Source organism: Boleophthalmus pectinirostris, unplaced genomic scaffold (genome assembly GCF_026225935.1).
Source record: "Boleophthalmus pectinirostris isolate CB_2022bp ecotype Guang Dong unplaced genomic scaffold, ASM2622593v1 HiC_scaffold_2, whole genome shotgun sequence".
NCBI lineage: Eukaryota > Metazoa > Chordata > Actinopteri > Gobiiformes > Gobiidae > Boleophthalmus > Boleophthalmus pectinirostris.
In genome coordinates, this window is record NW_026571152.1 from 35,141,418 (window position 1) to 35,153,791 (window position 12,374).

Genomic DNA, 12,374 nt, shown 5'->3' on the forward strand with positions numbered 1-12,374 from the left:
TGAGACTCAGCATCAGTTCCAGTTAGGATTATTTCAGCCTTTCTGAATCCCGACAGGATGGTTTCAGTGTCACTGAAGTCCAGGCTTTGTCGATTCATCCAATGACTTCCAGGAAAATTGCATGGTGCACCCTCCCTTTTCCCGTGAAGCTGTGTTCTTCTTTCTGCCAGTCTCGCTCACTCCAAACTTTCTTTCTGCTGCTCGATTACCATTGGCTGCATAATTCACTACTTGCAGCAGGACAGCGGCTCTTTCTGTAGGAGCTGATGGCACAGAAATGCAGTCTTGCTTCCATCAGTGTGTCTCAGGGCAGCTGTATAAAGTGTAGTTTAGCACTAGAGACTGTGGAGTGAATGAATATTTAAAGTACGTTGGGTGTCTTAAAAGGCGCTATATAAATCCAATGCATTATGATGCCTCACTCACAGTGCCTGGTGAGTCATGAAATAGAAAGCAGGTTTGTTCAGATATGGACAGGACAAGACCTGGACACAGACTGCAGCCCCCCGGCAGTCCTCCTCTCTTCCTCTAGTCTTCCTCCAGAGCCTCTGAGGGTCTGTTTACACGAGAACACTTGTGGGTAAAAACAACAAAATATTTTATCGTAAGTGCCATTCGTTTAGACGGCGCTTTGGGGGCTTAAAAACACAAAAATCTGAAACCACCCTCCAGAGTGGAAAAGTTGAATATGCTCCGTCGTAGAGTTTCCGTCGCGTTCACGTTTACGTCACATGCATCATCACCAATAGAATTCTACACACTTTTGCGTCACTGTATGCTCGCAGATTTCCTCCTGAAAACACTTGTTTAAACGGGGAATAAAAAGTGAAGACACAACGCCACTTTTGGATCTTCTGTTCAGACTGTCATCATATAAACGTAGCCTGAGCTCTGAGTGAATGTTTATATGAGAAAAACAAAACATGCATTTCCCAGTGTAATCACCATCATGAGTTGGTTTGGCCTCAAGATTAACATGTGGAATTAAAACAATACAGGGTTTCATAAAGATTTTTACAACAGATGTGTGGTCTGATTGTATTTATGTGTAAATATTAACAAGTAAGATGGAACAAAAAGAGCGTACATGAAAGGTTTTCGAATATCTACAAACCAAAATAATTCTAAAGATACCGTATATTGTATAGAAGTATAAGTCTTTGTGTTTACTGCATGTGTCCCTGTTCATGTTGTTATCTAACTGTATTTGTATTTGTTTTGTGTGTTGCTTTCAGGCGTGCTGAGTCTGCCAGAGGGCCTGCCGCTGCACAGGGACCAGCCGGTCAGAGTGGGGAAGAGCACAGAGGCCAGTGTCCACAGTCAGGCTGAACTGCGCTCCATTGAACAGTGTTTACTGGCCACCAGAGTGGGCAGCATCTCCGAGCTCAGTAAGTGCCTCTCCGCGCACAAAGCCACATCTCTGTTTCACCGCAGACAGACGCTGGCGACTACTGTGCTCGAAACAATCTCAGCTGCTACAAAAGTTTACTCTAGTCTAATAGGTGAAGTTGGACAACAAAACTTTGGGTTAAACTGGAGACAGTGCATTTATTTATTTATTTACAAAACATCTACAAACATTTAGCCAAGAGTTAAACAAATATATTATCAACATCAACATATTATAATGAATGAGGTTTGGCCATTTATGTTTGGGATGTGTAGGGATCTTTCTAAATCTACATTCCTATTGTTCTACGTGCATCTCTATTGGTGGAATGTTCAGCAGTTACAATGGTGACACAATGCACACTTTACCAAACACGGATTAAAAAAAAAAGTTTTAAAATAGTCAGAAAACTCAATAAAAATACAAAATGGATTTAAGCAGCACATTTTCAGGAGCTTGTGGTCAATATGAGCGTTCACGGCCCTGTTTAGGTGTTTGATTTTCAACAAAAAGGTGAGAAACGTTGGCTCATGCTCGCTCGCCTGTGGCTGTTTGTGTGAAAGACCTGTTTAATAGCACAAATCAGCTTACCTGTTGTAGTTCCAACCGTGTCGACTCCATCTGGTCAGATTGTGTTAAAATAAACCTTAAATTAAAGGGTAACTTGAGTAACAGAGTTTCAGACAGAGTAGTACTTTTAGTTAGCATGACACCCCCAGAGAATGTTGATTGCACTGGCTTTCTGTGAGCTTCCACTTAGTGTCTCCAGTCAATTTCATTTCTCTCCAGCGACTAGGTCATGAATCAGAATACACTACTAGATGGTTCACAAAAACCCCGGAAGTGCGAGTTCGGGCACCAGCCAATCAGCAAAGAGCCATACATTCTGTGTTGACAACGATTCCTGAGATCGAGGATTTAAAGCCGGAACAAAGAGAATGTTTGGTAAATTTTATCAAGGGGAAAGACGTTATTGCCCTTCTTCCTACGGGATTTGGGAAAAGCTTAATATACCAGTTAGCCTCATTAGCGGCACATTACATATGTCACGACCAAATAGCAGCAATTGGTTAAATAAAAAAAGTACCCACCTACCGTCGAGCGAACAAATCCTAATGCTGCGAGGTCAGACGGTTTCTACAAAGTGAAACTGGCTGATGAATCAGGCTGGTGAACTTCAGGATAGATTTCTTTTTAGAAAGTTCTTTTATTGGTTTATAAAGCTCCTAATGGTCTTAGTCCTATTTATTTATCTGATCTGCTTTTATCACATGAGCCTCTTGGACTCTCAGGTCCTCAGGTCTCATCTTTTAACTTCCCCAAGAGTCCAAACTAAAACTCACGGTGAGGCATCATTCAGCTTTTACGGCCCACGTCTGTGGAAGAATCGACCTGAGGATCTGAGGTCTGCTGCGAGTGTTCATATTTTTACAAGTAAACTCAAAACATATCTTTTCAATTTAGCTTCTAATTGATGATATTTGATAATTTATTAAACGATAAATGATATTTGTTTAAATTAAATTAGTATTTTTATTGTACGTTGTCTCCATCTACTTTTAGCTCTCCATTTTTTATTTTTACTATAACCTTTAGGAGTATGGTGGGGTAAGGGTTGCTGTTGTTTTTAATCATTGTCATTTTTCTGTTGCATGTGAAGCACTTTGTGTTGCATTTCAAATGTATGAAAAGTGCTATATAAATAAAGATTGGAAGATTGATTGCATTGGCTGTAAAATATCAATAGTAGTTTGATCGTTGGCGTGAGTTAAATCCCTATTAGATATTTTGCGGTGACATTATGCTGGGGGTGATCTACATGTATCTCTAATGGTAGTTCATGGAGTTACTATGATAACACAACGCATACATGAGCAAGCACAGCCAAAAAAGTGATAAAAAACACCAATGGATTTTAAGAACACATTTTCAGGAGTGTGTGTGATCAATATGAACAGTCATGGCCTTGTGTTTGATTTCAACAAAAAGGTGAAAGCATCGAACTGAAAAACTGCGACTGTAATTTTGAGAGTACGGTTTGAGAGACTGATTCAACAGCACAAATCATCTCACCTCCTGTAATCCCAAATAACTCATCTCTTTCTGGTCAAACTGTGTTAAAATAAAGCTGAGATTAAAGTCTAAAGACAGAGCAGTGCCTACATTTAGCACCACATCCCCCGGTGAGCGTTGATGACATCAGTTGTAGCAATGCTTGCAAACGGCACACTTTAACAAATACGCGCAGGTACTATAGACTGCAAAGAGCCTGCTCCATTGATCTGAAGAGAACGCTTAATTCCCCCAATGAGATCTGGGAGCAAATAGTGGATAAATACAATCTGGAGAGCGCCAAGGAGCTGTAGCCCAAATTGCTGACATCTGGGGTTTTGGGCTCGCATTCAAACACTTTAAATTGGACTGTTTTTCAGCTAGAAATAGTCCCCGTTCAATACTTGGTGTTTTCCCCCAGAATCTTGTACTGGAAATGAGAATCTAAGCAGAGTTTAATATATGAGATCATGTGTGGACAGCATAATGATAGCGATGTGACAGTCGTATCTCTCACAGTGGAACACGGAGTTCTTTGACACATAACGGCATTTTCGATTTCAAGTTCCACTATTAAAGAAATGTTAAAGTGTTCATTGTACTGAGAAGAAGTATTACTCTACTTATGTGAAATGTTCAGACAAAATAAAAAAAAATAAATGTACCAAGAAAACTTTTAACAGATAAACTTCTGAATACAAAGCACATACTTAAAGGTCCTATATGGGGCTGGGTATCATTAAGAAGTTGCCGATACGATACATATCTCGATACATAGGTCACGATACGATACATATCTCGATACATAGGCCACGATACCATACATATCTCGATACATAGGTCACGATATGATACACATCTCGATACAAAGGCCACGATACGATACATATCTCGATACATAGGCCACGATACCATACATATCTCGATACATAGGCCACGATACGATACATATCTCGATACAAAGGCCACGATACGATACATGTCTCGATACATAGGCCACGATACGATACATATCTCGATACATAGGTCACGATATGATACACATCTCGATACAAAGGCCACGATACGATACATATCTCGATACATAGGCCACGATACCATACATATCTCGATACATAAGCCACGATACCATACATATCTCGATACAAAGACCACGATACGATACATATCTCGATACATAGGCCACGATACGATACATATCTCGATACATAGGCCACGATACGATACATAGGCCACGATACAATACATATCTCGATACTGTGCACTTTTGATTCAATATGATAAAAAAATAAATAAAAAAGCCTAAATCATGGCTGTGATACTAAGAGTCTTTGTTAAAGTTCATATGAAACACCCATTTTAATCAACACAGTGAAAATGTCAAATGTGTTGCATTTCCTTCCTCTGAACAAGCATCAAAACTGTAGCGCAACTGTAACAAAATCATTTAATAAAATATACCAAAAAAATACTCTTGGCGATATATCGATACAGAAACCCACAATATCGATACTGTATCATCAAATTAAACAACAAGATATATCGATATTTCAATATTTTTGCACACCCCTAGTCCTACATTACACTTTTTTTTTTTTATCTCATACCTGGAATTTTTGGTAGATTCGAGGTCTGAAATAATCCAAATTATTCTGGTGAAGGTGTATGGAGTGTTTTTTTTTTTATTTTTTATTCTGACTTAATTGTTCTGGATTAAATAGTTCAGAATTAAAATATTCAGCTTCAACTTTATGTGGAAATAATAATTCAGAGTTGAAGTTTGCATGGAAAACACATTAAATCGCCTTTATTTAATTCCGCTCAACGTCTCGGGGTCGGTTAGGGTTCTGATTGGACAGGGGGCGCACAAACGAATTTAGGTCGACCAGAAGAAAACACACATTTCAGCTGCTATCGGCTTTTTTGTCATCTCGGCTTGTCGTTATGCCACGGACACAAAAACTTAATCCAAACTTTTTTCACAGTCATTCTGATGATAATGAAGCAGCAGCTGGAGAATTGTCTCATCACGCTTTACATCTGTGAGCTGACGAGGAGAAGGGAAGAGTGTCAGAGAAGGGAGGAAGAAGACAAACTGAGTCAATGGCTGCTCTACCTCAGCCCACTCCCGAATCCCGCTCACAAATCCAAAGAGACGTGGATGAAAGACCAAAGCCAGGACTGGTGGAGAAGGATTGTCCAGAAGGGCAACCCATCGACCATGCGCCGAACGAACGCAATTATTTTTAAGAAGATTAAACGTTTACATGATCGAGGAATAAATTAATTTGGCTTTAAAATCAGAATAAACCACCCACTTACTTCAGAATTAAGTTTAATTCCGAATTCATTTCATTAGGAATTAAGTGCTTACATGGTCTTGCTAAAGCAAAATACTTTTTTTTTTTCAGAATTAAATTGTTTTTATTCGGAATTATAGCTCTCTTGTAAATGTGGCAAGTGGAGCTCCTGTATAGCTCCTGTATTACCACAACGTGGAACAGTGTTTTCTGTTTGTGAGAAGAGCTCAGCGTAAATATGCAAGGTTTGTGTGCCAAAGATGTGTGAATGAAACAAAACACAATTTAGGGATTAGGAAACAACATTTTAACTCTGATTAAAAATTGTGTAACTTGGGGCCTTTAAATGGTCCTTAGATACATGCATGTTTTTGAAAATGAAATTAAATTACTGTCATAAATGTATTCAAAAACCACAAAACAACATCTGCAAAAACAGTCTCATTAGTTGTTAGAATTATGTATTTTTTATTATTTTGTCCTCGCTCAGTTTGGTGCCAAATAATTGTGCTTTTATAACACGATGCTCTGTTAACAGTTGCATCCTCGTTCTCAGAGAGCTCAGGTCTAACTGTGAAACTTTGAAAATATTAACAATAAATATTCAAAATAAAATTTCAAACCATGAGTCAGGAACATGTTTTAGTTTGAACTTTCTGTCTCTGTGATATTGCACATGACACAGAAAAGTCTGTAGTGTTAGACAATTGTTTCCTTATAGTTCTTCAATTTCCATCTAATCCTTATAGGCCTGTCACCATCGCTGGGTTTCAGATGACATCACAACAGTCAAAAGGTCAATACTATTTAATACAGATGGGAGCAAATAAAATACATATTGTTTAAATGCTGTTGTAACACAGTGAGATGGTGGGTCTTGTCACTAATAGAAATGATCAGGTTCAAGGTTCAGGTTTGGATATTTCATGGCAAAGTACAATGTAAACAATAGAGAAATCTGGCTCTTGCCTTCAATCATGGAGTATGACATCACATACTAGAAACTAAAACCTACCAATAACAAATTTTGAAGGAAAATACCACATACACCACAGCCTAAAGAAACCCCAACATCCCCCAGACTATTCTAAATGTACAGTACTGGTAATGCACATGTGCTGCAATAAATAAATGGCACTCAATGAGTCATAGAAGTTCTTTATTCAACCCTCTACAGCTCAAGATGTGTGTACGATCCCTCAGCAATCCAGGTAGAATCCTAGTCTGATTCATCAGCCAGTTTCACTTCATCTGACCTCACAGCATTAGGATCCGTTCGCTCAACGGTAAATGGGTACTTTTTATAATTTAACCTATCGCTGATATTTGGTCGTGACGTAATGCTCTGCTAACGGGGATAACTGTTATATTTAACTTGTCTCAAATCCCGTAGGAAGAAGGGCAATAACGTCTTTCCCCTTGATAAAATTCAGCAAACATTCTCTTTGTTCCAGCTTTAAATACTCAATCTTGGGAATCGTTGCCAACACAGAATGTAAGACTCTTTGCTGATTGGCTGGTGCCTGAACTCGCATTTCTGGTGTTTTTGCGAACCATCTAGTGTATTCCGATTCCTGACCTAGTCGCTGGAGAGAAATGAAATTGAGCAGTGGCACTAGGGGGCGCCAGCCTGGCAAAAGGAGAAATTCAGTTTGTCAACTGGACAAAAGTTTATTTGGTTGAATAAGTTCCATAGCTCATCGAAGCTGCGAAACTTATTTGACCAAATAAACTTTTGTCCAGTTGACAAATTGTATTTCTTCTTTGGTCAATCTACAGCTCAAAAAGTAAAAGAAAAATAACAAAAAGTTCCCCACTGATAAAAAGAAAAGGAACCCACAATACTGACCCCAAAAATGATTCCATCATGTCTGTATCTCCACAAACCTGACTTTGACTTGGGTCTAGAGGAGAGACCTCACCTGCCTGTCTCTATGGAAATGTTGTTACTTTGCCTATAGTCATGCAACTCTTCTATCTCTGCAGAGAATGTACCAACGTATGGCTTTAAAGTTCTATCTCATGCAGGTATTTATCAGTTTATTTCATTATTTGATCATCAACAGCTGAAATGAAACATTCTACAAATGAAAAGAAACAGTCCCCACTAGTGCAATTAAAATATCCTAAATATTAAGCCCCTAAAATATTACTGATCTGTCATTTATTGAACAATTAGTCAATAAAGTAATTATCATGAGAGGCATTTTATGTATATATACCTCAAAATCTGTCATAGAGGGGGCAGGTCTTTCCTCTCTATTTCCTGTACAAAGCTCCAGTACGAACAAACATTTATCTATTCTCCTTCCATCCAAAGTCGGACTAGGCCGGGCTAATGTCCTCTTCTGTGTCTACATTACCCTGATGAGGTCGGCCCAGGTCTTGTTGTGTTGTTCCTGTTTACTCACACAATGGCTCCAGGATAATACCAAAGCGCTAATATTATCCGCAGGGGAGAGGAGCTCTGTAAATAAGTAGGATTTGCAAGTCATTTCAGGAAGCAATGAGGCTTAGTACACCTTAAGAAGACTTATTGTGCTGGAGCCTGGTATAGCTATAATCTACGATCATTATGTTATATTTTTCACATTTCAAATCGTAATATTTATCTAAAGCGAAAGCATTAGAAAACGGCGGAGCCTAATGGGAGCTGACGTCGCCGGAAACGTCATCGCAACAAAGAGTCGTTATCTCGGATGGAAAGCTGTAGATTCTGCTAGAAAGTTTTGGATTGTTTTCATTCTTAAGAAAATGACGTGTGACGCTGACGAATCCTGCGTGTGTCATTGATAAGAAAATAAAACTGGAGAAAAAAATAAGAATAGAGAAGTGCCTATATGACAGTGGAGGTGAAAACAGCGAAATGGCGTCTTGAAAATAAGTGATTAAAGATTGCTCAAACATGCACAAATCACTCCAACTACAGCTTTTGTATTTGTATTTGTATTTATTTATTAAAGGGATAATACATCTTAAAAGACAAGATAATGTAAGAGACAAACATGTACTTATAAATATGCAGGATTGTAGCCAAAGCTAATTTCCATCCTTAGTTCCCTGCTGAATTAAGGTCACATCACCTGCTCTATGCATAACAGCATGACAAAAGCCGGCAATACCTGCTCCCACATACATCTTTCACTCATACACTGTAACACACACTCATCCGACATTAGTATTCAAATGTACAGGTCAGACATGTACTCTCATTACTCACACATGCACAGCAATAACATCTAATTACAGATCTATGCGCAAATCTGATTATAGGTGCAACTGCAGGTGGATAAATGGTGAGTGGAAACCAGGGGCAGTGCCATTGGGGTCCTGAGGGGGCACCAACCTCTCCTAGAATGGTCAATGCTCTCCCAAAGATTTAAGCCTCATTTTCATATTCAATCTCGACTAAAAATGGTCAACTGGCAACAATAAGCTTGTAAAAGGTGATTTAATATTATGTGTTATAAATCACTACGGGGGCTAATAACATTTAAACTTGTTTAAAACAGCAAAACAAACACGGCAGGAGGTAGGGGTGCTCTCATGTTCATAAAAAGCTCTAAATTAACATGTTAAGTGTGCACCTCCAATGAAGAACTTGCCACCAAGAAAGGGGGGAAGAAAAAGAAAATACCTTTAAAATTATGCTTTCAGATTGTAGTATAAGATAAAAGATGATAAAAGGAAATGATGATGGTGAAAATAATATTAGTTAAGTGGTTGTACCGGTCTGATCTCGTCAGATTTCAGAAGCTAAGCAGGGCCGGACCTGGTTAGTACTCGGATGGAGACCACTGGGAAAATGAGGTGCCACAATGGGGGGTGCAAGTCACAAAACAAAAAAAAAGTCACAAAAAAAAGTCGTTGTGTCCTTAGGCAAGACACTTCACCTACATTGCCTAGTAAGAAAGTGGTGTATGCGTTAATGCTGGTGGTGGTCGGAGGGGCCAGTGGTGCAGATTGGCAGCCTCTCTTCCATCAGTCTGTCCCAGGGCAGCTGTGGCTACAATAGTAGTTTACCACCACTGAGTATGGAGTGATTGAACTGTAAAGGGCTTTGGGCAGGGGTGTCCAAACTTTTTTCATCATCACATATCTAAAGACAAACGAAGCAGAGGGCCAATCGAGGGCCGTAGACTGGTACTCAGTACAGTGAATAACTGAAATATGTGCATGTTTAACACGTTTAAATTATTATTTAATTATGCTAAGATCCTTAAAACCACACACTAAATATTAAATATTCACTTTATCAAAGTAGATTTTCAAAAAACTTGCAGTAAAACATTATTTGTTAATTGACACAGGGTAATTTGGACCAATTCACCTGGAAGCCTGAGGGCCAAGAAAAAATTGTCTGAGGGCCGCATTTGGCCCCCGGGCCATAGTTTGGACATGCCTGGCTTTGGGTGTCTTGAAAGGTGCTATATAAATTAAATGATTCATTAATTAATAATTAAATTAAGTCTCTTTACTAAAAGTGTTTATGAAAAATTGATGGAGAGAAAAGAAAGGACAATTAAACTATAAATTGGCCAAAATATAAATATAAGGGGGCCTAGCAGTATGGTTATGCTGCACTACTACACTATTTTTAATTTTATTTAATTAAATTTGTGAGTGGGGAACTTTGTTGTGTTATTAGGATTTGTTTTAGGCATTGTTTAATGTTTTGTGTCTTGTTTTTATGTTTATTATTGTATTTTGTTTAATGCTATATTCTATTGTATCTTCTATCTTTAATAATTAAAAAACAAAAAAAAACAAAAAACACACCATAGCTCCTCCAACCAAATATGTCTAACGCTGCCTCAGGGGAAACAGCTATAATGTGGTTAAAAGCTCTGAAAGTCAATTTTACATAACAGGTCTGCTTATTTGGAAGAGATATGAGAAATACAACAGACCGTATAGACAGACTCATTTGCATATGTAGGAAGTCTTGGCTCTGGTATTTAGTCCCTGTATTTGCTTTGCTGCTGATTTACACCGTTCTATTATCTCATTCTCTCCACCGTCAAAATGCCAAATTAGCATTTCAGGAATTTGACGTTATTTGAAGTATTTATGTCGTGCTCATTGTTACCTCACAAAGCCCCGTTGACGCGCCGTGATGGTCGTAGAGTAACTGAACACTTCCGATATGTCAGAGTATTTTTAGACTGGAGCGTTCCATTTGAGCATCTCCATACGTGAGGTCAATCTATACATGGTTTAAAGATCTCGTTAGAAAAGTGAAAGAAGGTCGAGTTACAGCGACTAATGGGAGGTGATCAAACTATAGTCCACTGTATTTGCACAGACAGCGTTTTTACAAATTTACCATGAATGTGAAGTGAATATGAGGTAAAAGTTGTAACATAAACTCCAAATATATTGTATAATTATAAAGCGTTTTATTGTGCGATAATCAGGAAGCTTTATTGTGACGGTAAAACTCCACTCTGGTCTCTGAGCGTCATGAAAAGTGCTTATAAACAATGAATAATTAATTTGCTAGGAATGCATAAGGTCAGCGAAGAATAAACTGATTTGGCTTGTGAGCTATAAGCAAAGTTAAAATGTTTTTTCGTCTTAAAAAACTTACACTGAGTTGTGTTTTGTTTCATTTGCACGTATTATTAGTCTGTCCACAATCTCTAAAGCTCAAAATGCTTTGTTCCACCTTGCGATGTCATGTAGTGGTAGTTTTTTTTCAAGATAACAGCTTAACCTTTTATCTTTAGTTCAGGAAAGATCAAGATCAAGACAATGCCACACAGCAAAAACTGGAGGGTTAAAATTTCAGGGTAAAATATTTCAGAGTTGTTTGTAACACAGAAAGTGTTATTTTAACTATTTGAAAGTTAAATGGAGGTTCGAGTTGGGGTTATTTTCCAGAGTTGATATGGCTGAAGTGAATTCAACTTCCACTAGTGTTAATTCAATTTCCTTTAATGTTAATTCAACTTCCCTTAGTGTGAATTCAATTTCCTTTAGTGTTAATTCAACTTTCTTTAGTGTTAACTCAACTTCTTTTAGTGTTAATTCAATTTCCCTTAGTGTTAACTCAATTTTCTTTAGTGTTTATTTAACTTATTTTAGTGTTAATTTAACTTTCCTTAGTGTTAATTCAACTTCCCCTAGTGTTAGTTCAACTTTCTTTAGTGTTAATTCAGCTTTCCTTAGTGTTAATTTGGCTCCTTCCACCCACCACTTCAAACTCCTGCGAGAGAAGACCAGTTTGACCCAGTTTTGTACATAATTTCATCTTAAATTAACTAAAATAAAGTGCAAAAATTAAACATCTCTGTGTGTTGTTTAGCTAAATCAGGATAACTCTACAAAGTGTTATCCATTTACTCTCAAAACGTTAATATAACTCTTGATTTTGGGGTTAAACAGGAACTTTGGTCCAGTGTAATTAACATTTCCAAAAATGTTGAATTAACTCTAGAACAGATTGGATTCATATAAACCCTGAGAAAATATTAAAATTGATTCTGTGAAAGTCAATTTTAACACTCCACTTTCTGTTGTGCAGAGTTGAAATTATCCAAATGATTCTAGTGAAGGTGTATGGAGGGAACAGAGTGTTTTCTCAGTGTAAATACTAAATATGCAGGTTTGTGTGTTAAACATGTGTGAAT

General features: G+C 37.9%; 1 protein-coding gene across 2 annotated transcripts in view; it reads left to right on the forward strand.

Moving 5' to 3' along the window:
* The window catches only part of btbd11b (BTB (POZ) domain containing 11b), a 264,698-nt gene that overhangs the window by 180,108 nt on the left and 72,216 nt on the right, over positions 1-12,374 (forward strand). The window contains exon 2 of one of the 2 annotated variants that reach the window (XM_055155521.1): positions 1,236-1,502. In XM_055155521.1, coding sequence (XP_055011496.1) covers positions 1,236-1,502 — 267 coding nt within the window. The remainder of the gene's footprint in view (positions 1-1,235; positions 1,503-12,374) is intronic. The other variant, XM_055155522.1, reaches the window with a different exon arrangement.